At 40.3% G+C, this 27,879-nt stretch overlaps 2 protein-coding genes across 42 annotated transcripts; one reads left to right on the top strand and one right to left on the bottom strand.

Moving 5' to 3' along the window:
• The first annotated feature begins 2,315 nt into the window (after window positions 1-2,315).
• LOC148660029 (E3 ubiquitin-protein ligase TRIM21-like) lies at window positions 2,316-18,592 on the top strand. 39 transcript variants are annotated; one of them, XM_088637703.1, is made up of 19 exons: window positions 2,316-2,552; window positions 3,989-4,053; window positions 4,317-4,364; window positions 5,846-5,968; window positions 7,015-7,080; window positions 7,430-7,483; window positions 9,309-9,350; window positions 9,465-9,506; window positions 9,620-9,661; window positions 9,938-9,979; window positions 10,250-10,291; window positions 10,406-10,447; window positions 10,562-10,603; window positions 10,718-10,759; window positions 10,875-10,916; window positions 11,032-11,073; window positions 11,188-11,229; window positions 15,029-15,055; window positions 16,856-18,592. In XM_088637703.1, the coding sequence occupies exons 2-19, from the start codon at window positions 3,996-3,998 to the stop codon at window positions 17,380-17,382; spliced, it is 1,365 nt and encodes a 454-aa protein (XP_088493829.1). In that variant the 5' UTR covers window positions 2,316-2,552; window positions 3,989-3,995; the 3' UTR covers window positions 17,383-18,592. The 39 variants fall into 39 exon arrangements, with proteins under 39 accessions (XP_088493829.1, XP_088493834.1, XP_088493835.1 ...); XM_088637708.1 differs by lacking the exon at window positions 9,938-9,979; XM_088637709.1 differs by lacking the exons at window positions 9,620-9,661; window positions 9,938-9,979.
• A 1,505-nt stretch (window positions 18,593-20,097) lies between these two features.
• Window positions 20,098-23,839, bottom strand: LOC148660030 (butyrophilin subfamily 1 member A1-like). 3 transcript variants are annotated; one of them, XM_088637761.1, is made up of 4 exons: window positions 23,521-23,838; window positions 22,870-23,163; window positions 21,544-21,572; window positions 20,098-20,400 (listed from the first exon to the last, which is right to left on the bottom strand). In XM_088637761.1, the coding sequence occupies exons 1-3, from the start codon at window positions 23,756-23,758 to the stop codon at window positions 21,562-21,564; spliced, it is 543 nt and encodes a 180-aa protein (XP_088493887.1). In that variant the 5' UTR covers window positions 23,759-23,838; the 3' UTR covers window positions 20,098-20,400; window positions 21,544-21,561. The 3 variants fall into 3 exon arrangements, with proteins under 3 accessions (XP_088493887.1, XP_088493888.1, XP_088493886.1); XM_088637762.1 differs by having other exon boundaries at window positions 20,098-20,652; XM_088637760.1 differs by lacking the exon at window positions 21,544-21,572 and having other exon boundaries at window positions 23,521-23,839.
• Window positions 23,840-27,879: the final 4,040 nt, after the last annotated feature.

Raw genomic sequence — 27,879 nt, forward strand, 5'->3', positions numbered from 1 at the left:
AGCTTTCAATATTGTAGCGCTTTCGGGTTCAGGGGGTTATGCGCCCCCCCACCAGTGGGAACTCGAACGCGGGCCTCCGGCGTCACTCAACAGGGGACCAGCCAGCTGAGCTAAAGGGGAGATCTCTCAGCCTGACATCACCTAGCTGGCAAGCCAACTCGCGCAACCTGTAATGTCGGCTGTATGCGTTACACTCTCTCCCCCTTAATTTTCCATCCTCAGCAAAGGGCTATCTCATCCCACTACTGACACCAATGTAGCGCGTTCGGGTTCATGTGGGTATGCGCCCATGGGAGATCTCCCTTTAGCTCAGTTGGCTGGTCCCCTGTTGAGTGACGCCGGAGGCCTGGGTTCGAGTCCCAGGCAGTGGGGGGGCTGACCCGAGGCTGCAGTGACGAGGGTGCATACCCACTAGAACCCGAAAGTGCTACAATATACTGAATGCACTGCACTGTACGTATCGTACATCAGAATGTGCACATTGCGAACTGGGCTGTGCAATCAGCAAGGCCTCCCACAGAGAGCAGAGAGCCTTGAGGAACCTTGGGTAGGGGGCGAGCTCCTTCTGGGCGGGCTTTCCAGTGGAGCACCGGCTCAGCGTCAGATCCACTGCCTGTTGCTGCGCCATTTCCGACAGGGCCACCCCCAGCGGCCCCTCCAGGGCCGTGGCCGCGGCGCTCGCGGCGCCGTGGTGGGGATGGTCCCCTCACGCTGCTCCTGCCGTGAGCGCTGAGTCCGCTGCCTCACAGGGGCGCCGCGAGAGAGCATCGGCGTTACGGTGGTGAGATCTTGCACGGTGCACGACAGTGGAGTCGTACTCCTGCAGGACCTCTATCTATCGCGCCATCTGCCCCTTTGGCTCTTGGGCAGTTGAGCAGCCAGGTGAGGTATGCATGGTCTGTTCGCAACCAGAACCAGGTCCCAAACAGGTACGGCCACCACCAACTCCAACAGCTTGCGACGGGTCACGTAGTAGTTCCGTTCAGTCTTTCTCAAAGCCCTACTGTAAGAGGTGACCACCGCTCAGGGGCAGGATCCGGCATGCCCGCCGCTTTCTCCCCCCGCCCCAGCAAGCCCGCGTCCCCCCTGCCACACCACCCCCCGCCAGCCCAAGTTCAATCTGGCCCCCACTCGCTGCAGCAGCGAGGTAGCTAGGGTGGCGCACCGTCGTCCTGACGGATGGCGAGTGTCTGTTTCCACTCACTGGGCTCCTTTGTCGCTACCTCAGTCAGCCAGCAGGGCGCGCTCCGTCTGCTGGCACTGCCAGCTCCCCCGAACGCGGCCTCGGCCCGCGTAGCAAGGGTCAAGGCCTGCTCCGGCGAGCCCGTCGCGGCCAGCTGTACGTGGCGCCACAGCTCCTCGAGTGAGATGGCCTCGAGAAAGGCCTGGAGCGCCATCCCGGGGGAATGCTGGGTATCCACAACAGATGAGGAACAAGACATCAGCAGCGACCCGGTCTAGTCACTCTCCTGGTGGGCGGCGCCGCAGGGCCAGCCTCTCCTGGATCAGGTCCAGCGCCTCCTCCACGCTGAAGCGCAGCTGGAGAGCCGCCGTCAGCGTCGCGCAGTCACCCCACTCCTCCTCCGGGACGTCCAGGAGCACCTGGCAGGCCGCTCCTTCCAGCGCCGCTGCCAGGTGGCCGGCCATCTCTGCCCGGCTCCAGCCATTCGCCCGGGCCGCGAGCTGGAACTGCGCCTCGTACGTCTCCCACGGCGCTTCTCCGTCGTAGCGACCGGGTCGCACCCGCACCGGCGGGTGCAGGAAGAGCTGGCCAGCCCCTGAGGAAAGGGCATCCCCTCTCTGCAGCGTCTGCCGGACGGGAGTAGCTGGGAGTTGCTCCAGTTCCCTTGCAAGGGCTGTGGCCACCCATTGCACCCAGGAGTTGCTCAGGCTCCAGGTGTGCGCTGCTGCTGGGTCCGATCTCTTTCAGGGTCCACCAACGTCAGCCACAGGTTGTCCATCCTGCCTGCTTCTGACACCAATTGTAACATCTACAGGTTCGTTCAGGATAAAGGACAAGAGGAGACAGTGAAGGCTCATAAGCACCTGCTTTTATTATCTTTTACAAGACAAAACCTAGCACCAGGATTTACGCACACATTAGGGGACAGATGGAACATGTACACAAGTTTAGAGTCCTAACTCTTTAACAGACTCTACACACTTACATTATAGGACACAAAGCTTCAGAGAACACTTTAGTTGACACAGGTCTATTTGCATGAGTAGGGTCAGTTGCTGGTCATTACGGACCCCTGGACTCCCCCCGGCTACAACTCCCAGCCGGGAGATGCCCTCAGCAACTGGGTGCGGTTCTTCCCCAAAGGAAGAGGAAAGGGAGATGATTTGAAGGAGGACTGGGAGAAGAAGTTGGTTGCACTTTCTGTTTCGCACTAATTGTATTGCGTGTTCTGTAATCGTCTGTCCAAATTTGCAAAGCATTTGCCGCTGTTGCTGAGCTGGTGTGCTGGTGTCGGTGTCTAATACAATCAGACTTCCTGGAACAGAACTATATGACCTGGTTCGATCCGTTAATCCAGAGATAGAAGCAGGTAAAAACACGATCACACATTTGTAATTACTCTATTTTTAGCCAGATATTTGCTAGCACACATATTGTCTGCTTTGTGAATTGGCAAACTGCAACTTCATATATTCATCGCGATGAAACTGAGCATTGTTAATACACTGTACAGTACGTGGCTCTGATTTAAGGGCGTGACTGATGAAGCGGTCCTGATTTATATTTTCTTTTTCATAGGTGACACGAAAGTGCAGTAATTAGCAAATAAGGCTTAAAGTGCATTGAAAATGAAAAGCATATGCAAACGTTAAGCGAGAACTTCTATCTATTGAAGGCGGCTCTATATTCTGTTTGTAACTGTTAGAAAATGTAGAATCGGGAGTGACGAGCCGCTACAGTACATTGAGCGCCGATAACAGTTAAGAACGGCTTATAATAAAGTCATAACCGTTATGTAAATATGTCTTCGCTGTGGCTCTCAATATATATCCAGGGAATTGAGAATGTTTGCTTAGACCAAGTATTTATTTTGTCGTTTTTTTCCCCCCAAGATGGAGAAACCCCAGATACTTTCACTTTCATATCAGTAACCAGACAGTAACAGGCTGAGCTGTACTTTAAACGCAGTTGTAGAAAGCTTTCGAGTCATTAACATTTCAGGGCAAAAGCATTAAAATGTGATATTTTACCCCATCTGGAGTTAAAGTTATGCATGTTTAAGACATCTAATTAAAAGAATATTGAGGTGTTTTTAGTCTGATCTAATGATCAATACAACTTTATTTTAACTTAATTAATGGGGAATATTCAGAATGTTAGAGTGAGACCACCGTCATACAGGTCATGAGGTCATGGCTAAGATTTAGAAAGGGTTAGCAATATGGATGTGGTAAAATTGTGCTTGTATCTCTGAAATTGTAGTATCTTGGGTACTATTGTGCAAGGGCCACATACTACTTAGAACCTAATATGGAGCCCTTGAAAAGCTTGTGCAAAATCTAATCTGGTTTTCCAGCTCTTAATTTTTAAAAAGAACAACCATAGTGATCACTGATGTCAGTTTTTTATGGATCCTTTAAGCCTATCCCTAGCCCAGCAGCACACCTAACCTATATCATAAAAATTACACTTCCATTACAGGTAGAAACAAAATTAAAATTATATTGAAGTCTAATCTAAAAGTTAATCTAAATTACATTCGAAATCAATTAAAATTTTTCATTTCATAGTTTCAGAAACAGATCCCAAAACCATGTTTAATTGAAAAAGTATTTAATTTATACTTTATTTTCACTAAAGTTTGCTTGGACAACTTTGTTTGTAATTTCACTGGCATCTTCATCCCTTCATACAGTACCTCATACCATTAGTCAGTTTCCCTTTGAATATTCATATTTGTAATCTTCCTGAGGTTGTTTTCTCAGTTGCAGATAGAAACAGACTAACACCATGTGTTTATCACAGTTTCACAATGAGACACCTCTGGATAATCATGTTGGTGGTCATTCTGCTCATATTCTGTCAAGCAGGTATGTTTGTGACATTATTTACCTCAATTTCCCTTCGGGGTCAATAAAGTCTTATCTCTCTATCTATAGGGAAGAGTAATTCCATTAATATTAGTTACTTGATTGCACAAAGCAGGACACATCCTCGATGGAGAGCCAGTGCACCGCAGGTCACACACAGACACAAACATAGAAACACTCACACCAGGACCAATTTTCCTAGATGCCAACTAACCCACCAGCATGTCTGTGGACTGTTTTGTTTGTTTTTGTAATTCCTGTAGGTACTCTCCATAAGGGAAGACACCAGAAGAACATGTCCGAGACACAAGGTCTGTGCTTGAAAGAAAGATGTTAATTTTTATTGATCTGTAAACCATTGTATGTTTGTAGTGCCACGGTACTACTGTTGACTGTTCAACAGGTAGGAACTTCTGTACTTTTTAGGCAGCTATTCCCTGTTTTGTTAATATGAGAGTATTTCAACAGATAAGATAATGAGCTCCAGAGGCAATTCATTTATTAAGTCCCCAAGCCTGTTTTCATATGAGCACCATTGTTAGAGCTGCTCATATAGGCAGCAGCTACTGTATATCACTCTGTAGCTCACAACTGGCTCCTCTGAAACTCAGTGAGCCTGGATGGGAGACTCCTGGGAAAGCTAAGGTTGCTGCTGGAAGAGGTGTTAGTGGGGCCAGTAGGGGGTGCTCACCCTGCGGTCAGTGTGGGTCCTAATGCCCCAGTATAGTGAGGGGGACACTATACTGTAAAACAGGTGCCGGCCTTTGGATGAGATCTCAAGACCTTGGTTTCACTCTTTGTGTTATCCCAGTGCCCTGGCCAAATTTCCCTTTACCAATCATGACCTCATAATAATCCCCATCTATGAACTGTTTATAATTTGACTGGCATCTTTATCCCTTAGTACTCTGTTCTTCTCCCCATTGATAGCTGATGTGTGGTGAGTGTTCTGGAGCACTATGGCTGCCGTCACATCATCCATGTGGTGGTGGAGGGGAGTCTCCATTACCTGTAAAACGCTTTGGGTGGAGTGTCCAGAAAGAGCTATATAAGTGTAAGGGATTATTAATTATTATTGTTAATGATGAGGAACACCTGGAAGTAACAAAGCTGGTCTAGACTGGTGAATGTGATGGATTAGCTACTATCAGTACAGCACATTACAGTGGCTGCCCATGTATAAGTTACCTATGGAAGGAAACTGGAGCACCCGAAGGAAATCCAGGCAAAAGTGAAGAGAACATGCAAACTCCACACAGATTGCACCACAGGATTCGAACCCAGGGCAGCCATGCTAACCATTGCACCATAGTGCCTACCAAGATCTTCAAGTATGAAATCATAAATAGATAAGTTCTTCTTCAAGAAATCCCATATAATGCAAATCATGTATTGTTTTCAGGATTACCACACGGCCGTGTAATTTTTAAATCCAAGACTTTCACAGACTATTTTGCAAAAGATAGAACCAAGAAATCTTGAGTTTCTTCTTTTCTGTCTGCACTTTAATTTGAGGTACATCAGTTTTCAATAAAATACTGAAGAGAAAGCAAAGGAAAATGTAAACAGCAGAAAATTCCTCGCTTCAATTTGTTCACGTGAGAACACTGCCTCTCTTCTTCAGTGATGCTCTCTCTGTATTTTGCTAAAACAATGGTGCTGGTGTGGTTGAACTGAAGACTGAAGGATGAGGGTCTCAATCACAGTACAGGATTCACTGCTAATGATTAACATGTTGTGGACTCCAGGGCTGTTGTACTCAGCTCATTTCTGTTCTTATTCAATTGTCCAGGTATCCAGCCTGAAGAAGCTGTTCCCTCCTGGTTACTGCCAGCTGGAGTTGGATTTGTAGTGGGCTTCATTATTGCAGTGTTTTTGCTTTTGGTTATCCTGTGCTGCTTAAGGAGAAAACCATGTAAGTATATCTATGATCTCATCACAAATATTACTCATGCTCTGAGAAACATGTGCCTTTGCTGTTTCCTTTGGCCAGGTGATTATTGTAACTCAGTGAATTTACAAGTGAGCTCCTGATGTTTGATTCTGGGAGCAATGTTAATTGTAGGGGACTGGTTTGCTGGATTTTGAAATCCAGGAACTGCTTTAAGAGAAAAATATGTATATTTTGCAAACTAAATGCTGCTGTTCTAAATTAGCCTGATTTATCATCCAAAATATTGAACTTGGTGATCACAATTATTTCACCCAGAACCATTAGATATATGCCTCTGCTGTATCATATAGGCAGGTTACTATTGGAGCTTGCTGAATTTCTGTACGGTATAATTTAGCTCCTGTTGTGTTTTTTTCACAATTAAAAGAAACTGAAAAGCAAGTTTTTTTTTTCTCATAAGTAATCTCTTTGTTCCAGTGTTCATCGCTATTATTTAAGCACAAGGGTTGAATATAAATAACACGATATGTTCTTATATGACCAAGTGTGTATTACATTGTATTGTACAGCTAAGGTCATGACATTCATGAGAGTTGGGTGCAGGGAACTATCACAAATAATCGCATATGATCCACCCCGATACTGTTGTGTAATGTACAACAGTAAATAGTATGTATGACTAGGTGAGTCTCATAATACTTGTCTGTTTTGCAGCTAATTTTAGCAAGGCCACATAGCAGATAAGCAAATGTTAAATTCTCAAATGTCAAGATCAGATGTCATTGACTTTATCACTGATATTTCATTTACAGATTGCTTTGTAAATGAAAAAGCAGTTTTGACTTTGCTGTCCCCATACAGTTGCAATGTGTGGACCCATAAATGTGTCTTGTAAAAAATAATACCTACACGTTACTGCATCATTTCTACATTGCCAGTATCTTCCGTTATTATTGACCTTGGTCCAATTTATTAAACTACTGTAGGTGATCTTAACAAGCAGCTGTGCTCTGTTGTTAATCTTTGTACTATTCACTTGAGTTAATTGTATTCTGATTGTGCATCAGTCTCTATTTGGAGTGTACCTGGAAGGGGGGAAACGATGCATGATGTGGAGGCATATAAGGATCACAGTGAGTACTGACGTAATCGTATTTCTATATGACTACTAGGATTTTCTAGAGGATATATATCCCACTCTTCATTTTTTAGATGAATCTGTTGCTTATCCTCCTCTGTGCCCCTGTCATGGTTTTCTGGTGACTCTTTTATTGTTGATGCATTTGGATAATTGTGTCAGAATCTTAAGACATCTGAACTGATTCTGCTGTAAAAGCCTAAAAGAGTCTTTCGCTTGTCTAGAATTGACACCTCTCCATTCAGCTGTGGTTTACACCAGGTGAATATTTAGGGATAATATTGCCAGACTTTCCTTTAGTACCATATTGTACTGTTCTTAACTCCTGTTGTCTGTCTTTGTAGAAGGGAGGAACAGAGAGCTGATTGAACTGATTCAAGAGACAAGTGATGAAAACCGTGAGTCATTTTCTGTTTTCTGTGTGTTTGAAGTGTAGTATCATTAACAGTGTGATTTTACAGCAATAAGAACTGACATTACACCTTCTGTTACATTAACAAAGTTTTCTGTATTTGTGGAGAGGGGAATAGCAGATCTTGTTAAACTGCTGATATAACAACAAAAAGTATTGTACATATCACTGTGAATATCAGCAGTACTGTAATTTACAGTGTGGATTTACTGTAATAACAGACTAATACTGCATTATTTACATTTTTATTATACTATAGTCTTTCTGTTTAGTTAATTATTTTAACTCTTAAATACAGTTGCCCTGAGTTAGCACTCTTGTTCTTTCTGAGGAGTTTGTCTGTATTTGAGTCTCAGTAGACAGCTCAAGAGTTCACTCATTCAGGTAGCTGTGAAAACCTGTTGCCTGAAGACAGTCAGTATTTCTCATTCCTGAGGAGGACAACCTGTATCCTTTCCCAGAAACATACAGTATAATGACTTCACCCTGAATGGGACACCAGTGCATTTAACTTATTTTTAAACATACAGAGCAGTACCTTTGAGGTCTTTATGAGTTGAATTAAACCCCTGTGCATCAGCCCACCATTTGTATCTGAACACAGGAATGAGAGCTCAATTAGTCTTGAGAGGCACAATCTTCCTTGTCCCTTCAACCTGTAGTCATTCATGTAGATTTATATAAATTCATAAGTTCAATATACAGGTAAACTATATTTTACACTGTGATTCATTCTGGTGTCTATCAGCACCTCTAAAGGAGAGGACGGAGACAGCTTATGCAGTAGGATCTCCAGTAGGATCTTCCAGACTGTAGATATTAGGCTTTTTGCATTTGCATTTAAAGCAGCAGTCTGCTATTTTATCTCCTCAGTGCTCCTGTCCCGAAACTGTGTACCCAGGAGCCTCCTTTACTGTTGAACCAGAACAGCTTATTATAGTGATTATGATATTACAGTGATCACAAGAACTGAATCCCTTCATACACCTTGTGAAAGATTTAAGAGATTCAGCTCGTTTCACCTGTGTAGACAAGGTACAATACACTACTAAAGGAACAACTGGGTATACTATCACTAAATATTCATCTGGGGTTTTTCTTCGTATGCCTGTTACATTGCTGAGCTTCAGATACAGGGGTGGGGTTGATTTAATTTAAAATATAAAACAGATCTGAAAAATTGGACCAAGTCCTTTGACACTCTTTGCACCAAATAAAGAGTATAAGCACCTTTCACGGTCTAGATGTGACATCTGAGTTTCAGTTTTTATCAGGTGAAAATATAGGGATAATATAACCAGTTCTTATTCTTATCTTTAGAACTAAGGGTGGAAATCTACATGAGTCTTCTCATTTTTGGAAGACTCAATTATGGAGTTCCATGGAGACAGCCATTTTGTATCTTACATTCATCATGTGTAGATATGAGTCCAAATGGCTTCTGACCTCCCAATAACTCAACCCAGGTGTGGGCGGTTAAAACCAAAATCACTCCCTGTGAAACAATTCAGGGAGAGAACAACTGGCAAGAATACAGTGATCAAAGTTTATGAAGCATGACCATGTAATTTACATTATTCAAACTGTGAATCTGTATTTTGTGGGGAAAGCAGAATTAGCCTGCACAATACTAGGTAGATCTCCAAACTGCGATGGGGTTTGTTTTCTTTCCTTTGCTTTGCTGTGCAAACCTTCATAATTACTTCCTATGGGCTTTTAAATCCTTAAATATTAATATGAATATAACCAAGACCACCATCAGTCAGACTGTATCGTACTCTGCTGTAAACGCTTGTTGTTTGTGTTTGTAGAGAAGCTTGAAGAAGAGAATATGAAGCTGCAGAATGAGAGAGGTACAGGACTGTTTGTGGTTCTGTTTAATAGTTCTACATACAGTTATAGCTGTGACAGCCATCAGTCAGACTGTATTGTACTCTGCTAAGTATGCTTTTTGTTTGTATTTATAGAGAAGCTTGAAGAAGAGAATGAGAAGCTGTGGAATGACAAAGGTACAGGACTGTTTGTGGTTCTGTTTAATAGTTTTTCAGTAGTTATAGCTGAAACAGCCATCAGTCAGACTGTGTTGTACTCTGCTGTAAACGCTTGTTGTTTGTGTTTGTAGTGAAGCTTGAAGAAGAGAATAAGAAGCTGCAGAATAACAAAGGTACAGGACTGTTTGTGGTTCTGTTTAATAGTTCTTCAGTACAGTTCTAGCTGTGACAGCCATCAGTCAGACTGTATTGTACTGTACTGTACTGTTTACTCTTTTTGTTTGTATTTATAGAGAAGCTTGAAGAAGAGAATATGAAGCTGCAGAATGAGAGAGGTACAGTACCGTTTGTGGTTCTGTTTAATAGTTCTACATACAGTTATAGCTGTGACAGCCATCAGTCAGACTGTATTGTACTGTACTGTTTACTCTTTTTGTTTGTATTTATAGAGAAGCTTGAAGAAGAGAATATGAAGCTGCAGAATGAGAGAGGTACAGAACTGTTTGTGGTTCTGTTTAAAAGTTCTAAATACAGTTATAGCTGTGACAGCCATCAGTCAGACTGTATTGTACTGTACTGTTTACTCTTTTTGTTTGTATTTATAGAGAAGCTTGAAGAAGAGAATATGAAGCTGCAGAATGAGAGAGGTACAGGACTGTTTGTGGTTCTGTTTAATAGTTCTACATACAGTTATAGTTGAAACAGCCATCAGTCAGACTGTATCGTACTCTGCTGTTAACGCTTGTTGTTTGTGTTTGTAGTGAAGCTTGAAGAAGAGAATGAGAAGCTGCAGAATGAGAGAGGTACAGGACTGTTTGTGGTTCTGTTTAATAGTTCTACATACAGTTATAGTTGAAACAGCCATCAGTCAGACTGTGTTGTACTTTGCTGTTAACGCTTGTTGTTTGTGTTTGTAGTGAAGCTTGAAGAAGAGAATGAGAAGCTGCAGAATGAGAGAGGTACAGTACCGTTTGTGGTTCTGTTTAATAGTTCTACATACAGTTATAGCTGTGTCAGCCATCAGTCAGACTGTATTGTACTGTACTGTTTACTCTTTTTGTTTGTATTTATAGAGAAGCTTGAAGAAGAGAATAAGAAGCTGCAGAATGACAAAGGTACAGTACTGTTTGTGGTTTGTTTAATAGTTCTTCAGTACAGTTATAGTTGAAACAGCCATCAGTCAGACTGTGTTGTACTCTGCTGTAAACGCTTGTTGTTTGTGTTTGTAGTGAAGCTTGAAGAAGAGAATAAGAAGCTGCAGAATGAGAGAGGTACAGGACTGTTTGTGGTTCTGTTTAATAGTTCTTCAGTACAGTTCTAGCTGTGACAGCCATCAGTCAGACTGTATTGTACTCTGCTAATTATGCTTTTTGTTTGTATTTATAGAGAAGCTTGAAGAAGAGAATACGAAGCTGCAGAATGACAAAGGTACAGGACTGTTTGTGGTTTTGTTTAATAGTTCTTCAGTACAGTTATAGTTGAAACAGCCATCAGTCAGACTGTGTTGTACTCTGCTGTAAACGCCCGTTGTTTGTGTTTGTAGTGAAGCTTGAAGAAGAGAATAAGAAGCTGCAGAATGAGAGAGGTACAGGACTGTTTGTGGTTCTGATTAATAGTTCTACATACAGTTATAGTTTAAACAGCCATCAGTCAGACTGTGTTGTACTCTGCTGTTAACGCTTGTTGTTTGTGTTTGTAGTGAAGCTTGAAGAAGAGAATAAGAAGCTGCAGAATGAGAGAGGTACAGGACTGTTTGTGGTTCTGTTTAATAGTTCTACATACAGATACAGAATACAGTGGCTGTCAAAAGTATTCACCCCTCTTGGACTTTTTCATATTTAACTGTGTTACAATATAGAATCACAAAGTATTAATGAATGGAGTCCAGTTGATTAGGACAAAACACATTATGAAGACAAACTTTCATAGTAAATTTGGAATAAGGTTATTGAAAAGCACCAATCAGGGGAAAGGTTTAAGACAATTTCTAAGGCATTACATATCCCCAAAACACAGTTAAATCCATTATAAAGAAATGTAGAAAATATGGCTCAACTGTGAAACTGTGAAGAACAGGATGTCCTCAAAATCTGAGTTTAAGGAGAGAAGAGCACTAGTCAGGGAGGCCACCAAGAGGCCGGTGACAACTCTAAAGGAATTACAGTCTTCCATGGTAGAGATGGGAGAAACCATGCACATGACATTTGCCTGAGTGCTTCACAAATTTGAGCTTCATGGGAAAGTGACAACAAATTCACATCAAATCTCGACTACAATTTGCCAGAAGGCATTTGGGAGACTCTGAGACCAAATGGAAGACAATTGTTTAGTCTCTGAGACCACAATTGACGCTTTGGCCTGTGGATCAGATGGTTTTGGAGGATTACCTGAACCTCCAGCCAGTTTGGGAGAATAGCACTTAGACACTGTTGTAAGCAGTTTTGACCACTAGACCCATATCTCATGTCCTAGGTTACTGAAACACCAAGAGCATGTACTGTATAAAACACATCCTGTGATCTAGTGTTAGTCACTACACCAACCCTTATATAACCATGTCTTCTGAAAACACACCCAGATTAATGTGATAATTAATACAATGCTTCTTTGGGTCTTGACTTCGTCCGGTTTTTGGTTCTCATGGGCCTAATTTCCAGTCTTCATGGGCCTTACTTCCCAGATGTGGTTCTTCGCTTGACCTATTTATTAGCCTCCAATAAAGAGATTCCAATGTCTTGTCTGCCGGGGTTCGGGTTGACCAATTCATATCTGTGATTTGCATATCTCTCCTTCAGGAATGTTTATTGCTTCTGTCAAGAGAGACAGGATAAAATGTCCAATACATGCAAGTTTGATAGTTAGAATCCTGAACTACCCGTGTTTTGGCCATTCTTTTGATACCAAACAAGCATAGCCCACGTCTTCCTGAAATAATCATGATGCCTTATATTGTATATTAATTTAATATGTTCAGGTGGGCAGCTGCGTCAGCATGCGTAGGCTGCAAAGGAACAAGTAATACGTTTATTCCATGCTGAAAAGAGAAGAAAGAAAACACACCCTCGCACCTGAAGAAGGCTCCATGGCCGAAACGTTGTGTTTTCTTTCTTCTCTTTTCAGCGTGGAATAAACCTACTACTTATTGATTTAATATTTTCAACTTACCCTTTTACAATGGAATGGAGTATGTGATGTAACAACATAGCCAGTACTTCATACAGTCTTTTAGTGTTAAGTAATGAAGGATGCTGTTTTATTGGGTCAAAATTCTCATTTGTTATTCAAGCAGTGGGAGGAGTTTCCACCTCAGTTGAGGTGTGACTCGGTTTTCCAAACAGGGAAACCTTTTGCATAGACTTAGGTTTGCATGTGCATAGATCAGAATAATCTGTTTTCTAAATTCTAAATCCTTTCAATAATGCCTGTTGCAGTCAGAATTCGGATTGTTTCGTCTGTTTTATTATAAATTGCTCTTTAATGGAAGACCAGATAAGTGATATCTATGAGTATTTTCTCAGACATCGCTTGTTTCATGAGGTTTACTGCAGCTGGCTGTGTTTCTTTTCAGTATAATAATGTGGTTTCTTCATTTAATATCAGGAGATTTAAAAAATATGGTGTTTGCGGTGCATAGGATACATATATGATTTTAAGGTATGTTTGCTCAGTTTCTTGAAACTGCAGCTTACAAACATTCTTCCTTGCATTCCTGCCAGGTAGTGGCCCAAAATTTGTGGCCTTTTGTCTTGTTTTGGGAATCTCTTCTCTTGACTTGAGAATCACCAGGCCTACTTTGTTCCTGGCCATATCGTTTTATGGCCGTGTCTGTACAACTCTTGTGTTTCTCTGATAGAGAGGTTCACAGTTCTTGTAGCCTTTGTGGAGCCACAAGGATTAACAAAAGAAACAAGAACTGGGCACAAACGCACCCTAACATCAAATGGTATGACTTACAGGCCTCAATGGTAAGCGTGATGTTTGGCGCAAGCACGACAGTGAAGTTAATCCTGAGAACACAACCCTTACTATGGTGCATGTGGGTGGCAGTATCATGCTATGGGGAAGCTTTGCTACATCAGGGTCTGGAAGACATGTGAAAAATGGATGCAGCAAAGTATAGAGATTTTCTGGAGGAAAACCTGCAGCATAACCACATTGGAGTGGTTTGAAAAGAAAAAAAGGCCATGTTCTGGGGTGGTCCACACAGAGCCCAGACCTGGATTATAGAATCTGTAGTAGGAGTTGAAAATTGCTGGCTGCCAGATCAGTTCCCATCCAATCTGAGGGAGTTTGAGCAATTTTGCAAAGAAGAGTGGGAAAAATTGCAGTGTCCAAATGTACAAAGCTGGTAGAATCTTATCCAAGAAGACTCATAGCTGTTATTTCTCCCAAATATGCCTCTACCAATTATTGTCTCAAAGGGGGTGAATTCTTATGCAATCTGTTTTTTTTCTGTTTTATATTTATAACGAATTTAGGAGTATCTGTAGAATCTTGTTTTCACTTTATACAGTGTTTGACATTATAGAGTGTTTTCTGTCAATCAATGACACAAACTCCCAGTTAAATACATTATTATATTGTAACACAATAGTAACACAAAAGTCCAAGGGGAACAAATATTTATGATAGCAAGTGTAGTTGAACTGTTTTTAGTTTTTGTTGCTTGCATTTGTAGAGACTAGACCACAAAAACCAGGTTGAAAAGCTGCACAGTAAGAAATGTTGTCTTTGTAAACAGACAGGGGTGGTGTGGTGGCTCTGTGGCTAAGGCTCTGTGCCTGTGGCTGAAGGGTTACTGGTTCAAATCCTGTGACTGGCAGAGAAATCCTACTCTATTGGGCCCCTGAGCAAGGCCCTTAACCCCAGCTGCTCCAGGGGTGCTGTATAATGGCTGACCCTGTTTTCTGACCCAAGCTTCTCTCCCTCTCTGTGTCTCATGGAGAGCAAGCTGGGGTATGCAAAAAGACAAATTCCTAATACAAGAAATTGTATATGGCTAATAAAGTGATCTTATCTTATAATAACTCTACATAAGCATTTTTCTTCCATCTTGAGAGTCAGCTGTATTACTTTCCATTTAAAATAAAATTGTGTGATAGAGTTTAAAAAAGATTGGGACCTCTGTAACATCTAAAACATGAGGTCTGTGGAGTTGAGTGTTTGGGAAGAACTGTTTCCCTGATCTGAAGCTGAGTTATTGGACCTACTGTATCTGTGTGTCTGTAAGGCTATATATTCTGGATTGTAATTTTCTTTATTTCCAGTGATGAGAACATATATTGTACACTTTCAACCACTGAAACAAGAGATAGTCCTTTTGCTAATAAGTGCACCTGTCTTTACTTTCTACATGATCCTTCAGGGTTTTGATGTGATACTTAGCTTAAATAGTTTTAAATTCAGGCTTTGTGAAAGCTTTAAAAGAGAAGTTCTTGTTTTTCTTTCACATTATATAGGAAATTCTATGTATAAATGATTTGGAAAAGTGCCACATTTGTTTACCTTATGAATGAACCCTGGCTTTTTCTCTCTTCCAGATATTTTAGTGAGACGGGCCATGAAAGGTACTTTTTTTGTTGTTGTCGCTGTCAGTAATGTCAGTTTTGGATTTATCTGTTTTCATGCACAAAACCTGATTTATTTTCAGTTCTGTGAATTAAATCTGAACTTTACTAAGAAAACCACAACCAAGAACCTAAGGAGGAAGACAGTGCACTTAAAGTACTTGAATGGTCCCACTTACTCACTAGTAATGTTGATTACTGGCACTGAAACTACCTGCCGACTCTACCTGGTATATCTACTCCACGAGTCATCTCTGATGGCATTACACAACAGTAAAAGTTAAATAGTCAGGGATTGAAATATAACAAGTCTAGCTGCGTAAATCCCAATTGTTTCACACTCTTGTTATCTTCACACATGTTATGAATAAAGACCCTAATGTTTCTATTACTTTCAGGTATTTCAAAGCTTTGCACAATGCTGGCCAACACTAACCTAACCTGTCTACCAAATTAATCTAACATACTATTTGAATTGTTGTACTTAATCATGTCAAGAGAGCTTACTATTCTTTTAATAATAATAATTGCTTATACGTATATAGCGCTTTTCTGGACACTCCACTCAAAGGGCTTTACAGGTAATGGGGACTCCCCTCCACCACCACCAGTGTGCAGCCCCACCTGGATGATGCGATGGCAGCCATAGTGCGCCAGAACGCTCACCACATATCAGCTCTCAGTGGGGAGGAGAGCAGAGTAATGAAGCCAGTTCAGAGATGGGGATTAATTAGGAGTCCATGATTGGTAAGGGCCAATTTGGCCAGGACGCCAGGGTTACACCCCTACTCTTTTCAAGAAACACCCTGGGATTTTTAATGACCACAGAGAGTCAGGACCTCTGTTTTACGTCTCATCTGAAGGATGGTGCCTATTTACAGTTTAGTGTCCCCGTCACTATACTGGGGCATTAGGACCCCCATGGACCACAGGGTGAGCGCCCCCTGCTGGCCCCACTAACACCTCTTCCAGCAGCAACCTTAGCCACTTTAGTGTCTCCCATCCAGGTACTGACCAGGCTCACACCTGCTGAGCTTCAGTGGGGTTGCCAGTTAAGAGTTGCAGAGTGATATGGCTGCTGGCCAAAAGTTTCATTCTGTACACTTCTGTGGTAGGATTTCACAAGAATGGGAGAAAGATTAAATGATTCAGGTCATGGCAGCTAATATCCAGCTCCCTCCTTGCCAGACAACAGCTACCTCTTACTTCAGCTACCTTTACACCACATACCCGTGGACAGCAGGAGAGTAAGCAAGAAAGCTCCTCCAAACTTTTAGAAATAAAATCTTATTACAGCTTTTCAACATTTTGACATACTTTTGAGATTGAAGACCCATTGAAGTCCTCTATGAAAATAGATGGTGTTTCTACATTATGCCACTGATGTCATTTTATTTATTCATTCTTTAAAACACATATCAGAACAAGTAAATAATGTAAAGCTGAGATCTTGCAATGGTTTTCCAAGTTTCTGTTTACAATGGATGTGCACATGCAGGTAATAATGGGGTTTCAGAAAGTAAAGTCAATTCACAAAAGTGACAAGCGGCCAGATGTAACATATTGGACAGCTGTTTCATTGCTGTATAAGTTAGTTTTACTAATCATCATCTTCAGAAACCATCTTGAAAGTTTTTTGTGAGAACAGCAAGCCATTAAAACGTCACATTACAAAACAAATTAACTATATAGATCAGAATTTCTTTATGAATTGTCATTTTATTAAACTCCCCCAAATTTCAAACATTTTCAAACATTTCTGAGGATTGTATCTGTATTTGTTTGTTTCTCTTTACACAGTCTTTGTGACCCTGGATGAGGACACAATGAACCCCTACCTGAGAGTGTCAGAAGATGGCAGATCAGTGTGGTGGACAGAGCAGCGCCAGAATCTCACTGACAATCCTGAGCGGTTTGATGAATACCCCTGTGTGCTGGGCAACAGGTTACCAGCAGAGATGAGATGGGGGTGTTACTGGGAGGTGGAGGTTGGAAACAAGAAGTCCTGGGAGCTGGGAGTGGCCCGAGACTCAGTGTGCAGGAAGGGGCAGCTGAGTCTGAGCCCTGGAGCTGGGTTTTGGGTCCTCAGTCTTTGGGATGGGAAGCTGACGGCCCTGACTGACCCAGAGACCCCACTGGATACAGACGTTCTCACAAGAGTGGGGATCCATGTGGAGTATGAGAAGGATAAGGTCTCTTTCTATAACATTAAAGAAGGTGTAAACTCAATCATCTACACTTTCACAGACAAAATAGACAGAAACATTCGACCGTTCTTTTCCCCTGGCAACAATGATAACGATCCCCTTAGGATTGCAGAATCTTAAGAATCGTCATCATTACAGATTAATAATGAAATAACAAGGAAAATATACAAATAATACACACATGTAGTGTAATCAATATTGTTTAAAATATTTCTAGATTTGTTGCTATAATCACAATAGCATTGTGCAGAGAAACATGACATTTGTCAAAACTGAATTCCAGTAAGGACAGGGCCCACACTTATTCACACCTCTGATTATTCTTTTAAAATTCAAAAGAAACAAACCTTGAATAACATTCTTCTCTATGGATGTGCAGTGGAAACCCTGAGAAATATACAGAGACTCTCAAAGTTTCCTCTGCTCCTGGGGTGTGAAAGGAAACAGCACTGAAGACATTCAGTACTAGTGACTTCATCATGGTGGAGGTCAGGCAGCTCCCTGAAAACTCCAGCCAAACGATCTCTGACCTCCATTATTTGGGAAATGGCTACAAAAAATCAACACAAAGCTATTCTTTCCACTCTAGAGTCCATTATCAAGTCCATTGCCAGAGGAGGAAATTGTATCTTGTGGGACAAGTGTTAGAGGAGACAGCTGTAAATCCAAAGGCAGTGGGTGGAGATCTGCAGTACAAACTGCTGAAGGCAAGAACAAGAAAGCCAGCCTACTGGACCAGAAAACCTACATGTGCAGAGCACAATTAAACGATAACAAAATTACATTACTAAAACTACACACACTCACACATTGTATTGCGCAATTACAACTGACACCCACTCACGGGGTGTACTGTACTATGCAATAAGAACACTGGAACACTCACAACCTGTGCAGTACATTAAACAACACTGACACACGAGTTACTGGCTGGCTGCTACACATTAACAATACAGACACACTCTCACAACCTGTACTGAGCTTCTAAATGCTCTGTCCATTGGAGTCAAGTGTCCTCTCAGTGAGACAAAAGAATGCAGAAGATTTGATTACAGCCTGAATGGAGGAGTGCTTCCACACACCTTCCTAATAAGAAGATGGCTTAGCACCTTGTATCTGATCCATTATGCAGGATGGCAGGGATTCTAGAAGTGACCCTCATGTGTTTTACCTTTAGCATATTTAGGAGTCTCCAAAAGGAAACAAATTATATAAGCTCAATGATATGCTAAAGTGTGAATTTGATCTGGAATACTGTAAAGTCTAAATTGATTGTGCAGCTTGCTAACTTTTGTTTTAATAAAAAATGTTTTATGCTAGTCAAATCAAATTCTCACATTCATTAATAACCCATTACAGACTGGTTAGAGGTACTGGGAAAGATACAATGTGGAATATGGAGACTTGCAATGCAGGGTGTTGGCTCTGTGGTCTGACTCCATCATATCAAGTAAATGGCTCGACACTACAGATAGCATACAATATAAGAACATAAAAAGTGTTACGGATAAGTGGATATGATTTATTTCCCATTCTGGGTAACTCTAATGATCACAGTACCAGCCCTGCTGTGAAGTGACACCTCAACACCTACTGAGCATCCAGTGCCAGGGATGAACTCCTTTTTACAGTTCTTCTGCAGCAGTATGTTCCTGTAAGTCAGCTGTCTGATTCCTAGCCAAGCGCATCTAGAATGTGACACTGTATAACGTCAATGGTTGTGATTACAACAATACTAATGTGATTACTGCTTGCTTTCTCGTTGTGTAAAAGTAACCATTTATGCTTAGTTTCACACTTTGTTTAGACACTCTACACTATCCTTTCTTTGCTTGTCAATAAGTGCTCTGAGATAATGGCATAAGCTAAATATTCAAGATAATTAAAAATATATAGAATAACCTTGTCTCCGGTTCCCCCAGATAATGTAACGAACAGTTCTTTCCGGACCCTATGCGGACGACACAGTCCGACGGAGTGGGGAAACACTGGGGAAACGTCATGCAGGAAAACGGGGCTGAAGACAGGGGGGCGTGTCCAAGGTGCGCTGGTGCACGGGGAGGTGTGGCCGAGGCGAACAATCCGAGAGTAGTCCTTAGGGAAAATCCAAACCGCAAGGGTAAATCCAAAACCAGGAGATCCATCAGAGCAAGAATTAAAAAACCACAAAGGCCGGGTCGGAACCGGCGGACGGCGGACGGGGAACGAGAACGAGAACAGAGATTAAAACCTTAACGGGACCAGGCGCTTCCAGGTCCCGGACTCGCACGATATGGAAATCAGATGCAGAGCCCGGATGAGCGTCAGCGCCTGGCTTTTAAGGTGGGCTGGGGATAGGGAACAGGTGCAGAGAATAAAGTCTTAGTGAAAGGGCTGGAGCACCCTTAAGGAGGGGGAACTAATATCGTGACAGATAATTGTTCTCCAATACTGATCACTCATGGAAAAGCCTCGTATTAAAACCCACACATTGCTTTCAAACCCCAATCCCCACATTTACACCTTTCCAGTCATTGTTTACACGTCTGTATTGTTTACATTCAAACTGTCTACATGTTTACTTGCACATTGTCTACTGTTTGTTTGTATATTGTCTTGATGCACTGTTTGCACTTTGTTTTGTTTTTTACACTTGTTTTACAATCGAGAGACTTTCTGTCAGTAAGAATTCCATTGTACCAGTACCGGTTGCATATGGCAATAAAGTTCAAGTTCAAGTTCAAGTTTTAATTCAGCATGTATTGTCATCTTAGCTCAACACAGAGATGAGTCTGGCTTTGATAGCTTGCTTGAATGAATAAGAAATGGTAGGTCATAGAAGGCAATTGAGATCAATGACTTTTTGTAGTTTTTTAATATGTTAGACAAAAGATTGTCCTGCCCTGTCACCTCACACCTGAGACGAGTGCCGTGTCTCTGGAGGTGAGGTGGTACAAAGGGAGCTCTGGTGAGCTGGTCCATCAGTACACAGACAGGAGGGAGACAGAAGGCCCAGGCTACCAGGGCAGAGTGCAGCTGTTCCATCAGGAGCTGGAGAGAGGCAACGTGTCCCTGCTGCTTGAAAATATCAGAGCCTCAGACCAAAACATCTGCACTTGTCATGCCACCTCTGTGCAGGGGGATGAACTGCAGTCCTAGCTGGAGAGTGGTTACAGGTAACACAGTTGAAGACAGTGTTTACAGATAACACAGCTGAGATACAACTTACACGTGGCTAAATGAAAAACATACCCGAGGCCACCATAAGCCAATAACATTTAAGATGTGATTAATTACATATATTGTAAATTATATACAGTAAGCTATTGTAGACCTAAGACATAAAGAAAAAGATTGCAGGGAGCAAAGTCATCTCAAGATTTTTGTTAGCCCTTGTCTTCAGATCCATATCTTAAATGCAAGCACAATTAATATATTTCAAATTCATGTATGTAGGATTTTCGGACTAATTTTGATGTATATGTAGAATGCAACCAAACCCTTTCAATGTTGCAAAATGTCTGCTGATCATCACATATTAAGTCAAATTTAATTTTTTAAAACACCTCAGACTTTCTATAGCGCAGATCACTGTAATACAGTATTTCTGTATTTCTACTCTGGACTCCATATCGGAAGCACTCCCGGCTCCTACTCCACCAGTTCCAATCATAGGTTAAGTACATCTGGGTATTAATCTTCTTTTGAGCGGTTCAACTTTGTAGTTTGAAAACTGTAAGTTATACAGTATAAATGTTCTCTAGCACAGGTAATTATTTCCTCAGAGTATTGTTTTTTGTTTCACAACTAGAGGTTAAAAGCGCTTTCTCTTCCACAGCTCAGGACTGTTTATTATGTACAGCCCTTAAGCTAGATCACAAGTATTAAAACATAGTAACAGTAAATAACAGTATTAACATCTAGCCTATCATCTGCAAATAAAGTTGATAAATCCACTAAACTGAATAGTGACAATTTTAACTATATAAAATAGTTTCTTGAAACTACAGTGTTGTGCAGTTGATCATTGTTGCTCTTCTTTCAGGGAATAAGAGTTTGATAAAGCCAGATCCTTATATAATCTAACTTTTCTGTGCTCATTCTATTCAGTATGCTTTTAAACATATTTCCTGAAATAAACACCAAAATACATTCTTCAGCCAATCAGTGAATGCAGGACCAGGAAAATCCAGATTAATAGACTTTCATGCTGTAAACTAAACAAATTACAAAACAATAATATCAGTTTCAGGAATAATTAAACTTTCTTCAAGATTTTCCTTAGAAAAGAAGAATTCCTACCTGAATTCGGGTTTATCTTCACAGCATCTCTACAGGACAGAATGCATAAAACATTTAAATGTTTGATGGTGTAAAGCAATATATGAAAAAAATATTATATCATAATATACTAAAATGTATGTTTGTACTAAATAATATACTAATATATACATACTATATACTATATACCATATGCTATATGCTATATGCTATATGCTATATGCTATATACTAATATACTAAAATGATTTAAAAAAACAGACATTCTGAAGGAACATACAGCCACTACCACTTGCCTCCACATGAATATCTCACCAGCTGATATTCATTCTCCTCCCCCCTCCACCCCATCTTCTCTCTTGCAGCAGCTCCCTGGTTCATTCCAAGTCACATTTATTTGGCTTAACTATCAAAATCATAATTCCAATATTCCATTGAGCAAACAGTCCAGCATATGTGTTTTCACTTAGAGGCAAGGTGAGAGACCTGTCTTGCCTGAGGTTGTAAAGGTCCTATTGGATTCTGTGTTAGGTCATATTGCTATTGTTCAATTAAAAGCACCTTGCCAAATTTATCCCAAATACTGAATCATATTTTTGACAAGTTATCCCCAATAGTATGTGACTGGAAGGGTGCATATCTGTACTGGATAACTGATATGAATGGACGAAGGATTGGAATTTGGCTGCTGATCCAAAAACACAGCTGTTATGCACACCATGGCCAGGACAAGGGCTGATAAAAAAACTGAGACATACAGACTCACAGGGTGAATGCTTACATTGAACCGTTCTGGAAGAAAGATCAGATTGTTGATTTTTATTTTGCAATCTGCGGTCAAAGCTGTAACAACTCAGTTAGATATTCTAAAGATTCATTCTTACGTGTAAGTTATCTTTGACTCTGGAATAATGGGGGTAATAAAATGGAGGGGTGTCGCTTTAAATACTCTGGATTACAGAGATGATTCGTCCCTTTAAAGTGCCCCAGGGAGAATTCACAAAAAATCATATCAATTTTCAAATTTCAATCAATCAAATGATCTAAGCATGGACACAATGCTACTATTCACACTGTGTATGTGTTGTCACCTTTGTTTGCTTCTCAATGAACAGAATATTCATGATTGGCTAAATATAAGGTAAAGCTTATTGTCCTTCATTAAGCAGCTTTCATACTGCAAGTCTTTGAAGCCACCAAAATAACCCTCTAGATTAAGTATATACTGTATTGTCAAGTCCTCAGCTTTTCATACTGGGAGTCTTTTACCCTACTGTAGTCTTCTAGTACAAAGGCTATTGAGGATATATTCTTTCCACTTTATATTCTTTTGAGCAAATTCACCTACTGTTGATTTTTACGGAGGTCCTGAGCTGTGCTGTATGTGCTGTACGGTCCTTTGGGCCAACCACACAGGTGACCTCTTCATTACTGGACCTCATCATGTAGAGGTGACTGGAGACGGAGAAGGGACTGTTCTTGTCCTGCTGCCTGGCTGGCTCTGCTGTAAATGTGATGTTTCTTCCTTTCTTATCCATCCAAACCATCTGAGGCTCAGGGTACCAGCCCTGAGAGCTGCACCTCAGCTTCAAAGAGTCTTTCTCATGCTTTTCAACTTCAGTCAGGGGAACAGAGCCTTGGCCTGTGGACAGATTAATTTCACATTCAAATACAACAAGTATCATCAGTGGATAAAAGATGGGCGAGAACAAATGACAGGGCTAACGTCTGTCCCAGTTATAAAAAAGACAAAGGTGTGTAATGTAATGTCAAAAGAACAGCTGAATACAATACATATTTTATCAGGATTTCCCTGTGTTACCACTTTCTTTTATGCTAAAGTTATGCTGGAATTAGAACCAATTCTGTCCTTTCATTAAAAATATGCATATTCCTTACTTAATCTTTTATGTTGCGGAAATGTAAGTGTAAGAAATTAGTGTAAATCTCTATCAGTTTTACGCTACTCGGTAGCAGGGTGACAAGAACATGGACTCACGTTTAACAGTTAACTGCAGCTGGGGTTCCTCAAACAATCCTGGTCTGCTGACATGACACTTGTAGAGGCCTTCGTCTGAGATCTTGACTTCTTTGAGCAGCAGGGAGACATTGCCTTTCTCCAGCTCTGTACTGAAGAGTGAAGCTCTGCCCTCATAGCCCGATCCTACTGTCTCCCTCATGTCTTTGTACAGATAGACGTATTCACTGAACTTCTGCCTGAACCACCTCACGTGCATGCCTATCACACTGGTCTGAGGTGAGAGGTGACAGAGCAGGACAATGTCGCTGCCCTCATCAGCGAGCACGGGGACCAGAGGCACGATGACTTTAATTTCATTTACAGTGGAACAAAGGAAAATCAACACAGTTGGTGTGACATTACTGTGTCCTACCATAGCCCACATGATTTAGCAATCATGCACATGACACACATGATTGCTAAATGTGACAGATCTTTAGGACATACACACAAAGCACAATTCAATTACAGAAAAGGCCATTTAGTCCATCAGGGCTAATCATCATCTATGCTGAGAATTGAGTTGTCTTCATTTTGAAAGGCCTCAGCTTCTATACCTCCACAAAGTGATGATAATTATTTTTGCAAACAAACTTTTTAACATTCCAATAGATAGATGAAAAAGGAAACTTGCAGTAAAAAAGATAAAACAAGAGAATGCACTAATCAAACAGGTTTTGGAAAAAGCACCTGACCACACTATCACAGGTTTAAAATGTAAACTAGTTCTACTTCATTCCATAAAATTGCAAAGTGGATAAGACAGAATTATTCTGTTTTCTATCCAGTCTTTGAAATGAGGATTCTTGTTCCAAATTTAACTTTTAAATAAAAGACAGGATGTCAGAATAATGCTAGTATTTTTCATCAGGAGGGGACTAGCATTTTATTCACATACAACTAAAATCGCATTAGCAAACATCTGGTCTGAATACATTTATTATAAACTCAGAGGGTCTTTTAAAGTTTAAGATGTGAGAAACTGGAGCAGAAACACCAGAGGAAATCGACATGCAGTGAAATATGATGTTTGGGCTGTGACACGTCAGTAGCAGTAATGCTGTTAGTCTGTTCTATAATATGTGTACTAATGAAAGTAAAGGTATAATGCTGTGAACTGAGAGGAAGCACAGAACAAGCAGTGGGACAGGTGCACAGCTGTGAATCACGTGTATTAATGAGCAAAGAAAGCAGAGATATTCTAGATGAGCCCATTGATTGTTCTGTTCTGGGTGATTAAAGATTTTCTTTATATATAAAGAAATCTGAAACAGCAGAATAAGTTGATATGGAACACGAAAAAAACTTTGTATGTACAGTAACCAGAGGCAAATTGGAAAAGAAAATCTCAAGTCATATTATATTACTGTAGATTTTTTGTATATTCCCATCTGCTTTTAAAAATATTTTGCCTATAGTTTTGTCTGTGTGTAATAGTGATGACAGACTACATATAGTGTAATTCAGTGGGTCTTTACCATTTTTAAGATGAAAGACTAGAGATAATGTTTAGACCAAATGAAAAGAGATTTATATGGGAAAATGTAAAGAAAGTAGGTTTAGCAGGGTTACCTGATTTGACACTGTATGCAATAAAACGTTGGGAGATTTATGTCTCTGCACAGATTTATCATTTATCATTAACTCCCACAGAGGTATAACAGCTCTTGATTATCTTAGCAATCTCAGATTATTGATTAATGAAACGCTTCTACATGTCTGGGGTCTGAAAAGTCCTGTTCTAGAGCACCTTTAGAAAATGAGACTAACATGTTTTGGGTTGTGATTGAGCCACTGAAGGCCTGACTGCTCCTTCTCAATGATTGTACAATGTTTGTTACCTTCAGTGTTTGAGCAAGATGACATTTCATGCATAATAAATCTTTGCAGATAGCAAAATGCATCATATAAGAATGGACAGAGTCTTATTCAGTCGACTGTATTCATTCACAGAAGTCCTCAGTCTCCACCTATGGTCTTTGCTCGTAATAAATTCACAGTATGTTCAGATGTCTAATCTTAAAAATCTGTGTTTAGTATACCCTTTTATCTCTTTTTAAGCATGAGCTCCTACTCTTAATATGTTTTTTTTCACTGTTTTTGCTGTATTTTGGAAAAATAAAAAAATATGAAAAAGAATATTGGTCATTTTAACCCAGTATCCAATTTATTTTAGTGCTTAAAAAGTCTTAACTATCTTTTTTACTTGCTGAAAGTTAAGAGTCACAATCGACTAAATTAATTGCATATGAAATATGTTTTTAACACTGAGATATGAGGTATGTTGTAATAGTCATCTCCATTTGTTATGTACTGCGCCATAGAGTTCTATACAAGTGTAAGGAATTTATTACTATTTACAATGATTATTGTAAATTCCTGATGGCTGAATGGTCCATTATTTTATAATATGGCCATTTGAAGCTACTTTTTAAAATAATGGGCTATTCAGCCCTTAGGACTTTACAGTACTCATTATGAGTTAGGGTTTTTAATACATAAATAATACGCATACATATACTGTATAATGTGTAAGTATTTTATACAACATATAAACCTATATACTGTATGTTTAAGTTACAATGTGTGTGGCACCCATTCCTACAACTGTCAGAAATATATACTGTATAGAGAAAATATATATATTTTCTAAACTTAAACTGTGAAAGTGAAAGTGACCGACTTGGCAGTTCCAATGTAAATTAAAAAATGCTAATGAATAATAAGTATGTTAAACAACAAGAATTTTACTTGTTGGAAGGCTGCGCCTATACTCAAAATGAAGAAATTCACGGATAAATTCACTTTTTTAGTAAGCGGATTAGTCACCAAGAACTGTTTAAGGGGAATTTTCTTCGTCGTGATCAGGATCCAGCTTTTGCTGGCTAGCCCTGGGAATACTTAGCTAGTCATATGATTATTTCTGTTGTGTCATTTTTTTTGTCTGTTGCGTCTTGCTTTAGATATGTAAAAACGTTTTAATCTAACAAGGACCATTTTGTCGATTCAACTAGTCATTCGAGATCCTAAATAATTTCCTACAGAAAATCAACTTAAATTGTTCAGTAATTTTATTCTTTTGTTTCTGTTTCGTGGTTGAAATAGTTTAATCAGTTTGACCATGTCACATAAGAGTTTTTAAATCCACATTTGTACACATTGTTGTACATTTCTAAAGCTGTGGTATGACTGCTGCTAAAAAAATAAGTGTTACTAGTGATGTGAGGACAATAGATTTGTGTTTTACTGGAATAAATACAGAGAGAACAGGACAAGAGAGACAAGGCGAAGCTGAACAAAAAATAAGTCATGACATTAAAGAAAAAATAGAGACATTAAAAAAAATGTTTCAGTCAGTTCAGTCAGTAAGATTAGTTGTTTAGCTAGGAAATAGTAAAGCACAGACATCAAAGGTGACCCTATTGTACAGTATGTTGTTTGTCAGAATGTGTAAGGGTAATGATACAGTACATGTTGTTTGGGTCAATCAGCGCTTCATACATCCTGTTGTGAAAAAGTAACTTGAACAGCTGGAGGTGAGTGAAGGAAAATTTCGACAGTGTGCTTTTTGACTGGTACAGTACGTTATGGACACACTTCAGGATAACTAAGTGAGCACAATGCAGTCCTGGATTGAGGCTGTGAATGGGACACCATAATATCTTCAGAGTATCCACTGACAAGTACTGTAAACTCATTTTTAAAAACATTTTCACAGTAATGGCTTCTTTTTATAGTACACCTGGGTGTTTCCTAGCGATCCGACTCTAGACTAATGTACTGTATAATGTCATTGGGTGTAACCGATATATTTTGTTGCTGTGCAAAAAAATAGTAATTTCTGTTTAGGTTCACACTTCATCACTCTAAAGCAGTTTTTCCTCACGTCAGTAACTGCTCTGAGGGGGTTCATTCAGATAGAGCCATGCGCTGCATTTTCAAGGTAATTAAGAATGTAAAAAATAACCTTGACTCAGAAACACCCACGTACAGTAAATGTTCTTTAATGCTGATGGAAAGATGCCTGTATTCACACACGTAAATTGGACAGTAACGTTACCTGAAATAAATTTACAGGTCAGTATTTGCATCTCCCTTTGAGACATTAACTGCACGAAATCCTCAATGATGCACTCTCTGGTTGTATAACACCATTTTGGGTTGGGTAAACTTTGAAATGTTACTCACAGTGATTCAAATGACAATAAAATTGACACTACGAATTATTAATGTTTTAGGGACTGTTGCACTCAGCTCGTTTCTGTTCTTATTCAATTCTCCAGCTATTAAAACTCAGGTGGAGTGTTCTGCTGGTTACTGCCCAGACGAATGGTGTTT

Source organism: Lepisosteus platostomus, chromosome 6 (assembly GCF_059453375.1).
Source record: "Lepisosteus platostomus isolate fLepPlt1 chromosome 6, fLepPlt1.hap1, whole genome shotgun sequence".
Classification (NCBI taxonomy): Eukaryota; Metazoa; Chordata; class Actinopteri; order Semionotiformes; family Lepisosteidae; genus Lepisosteus; species Lepisosteus platostomus.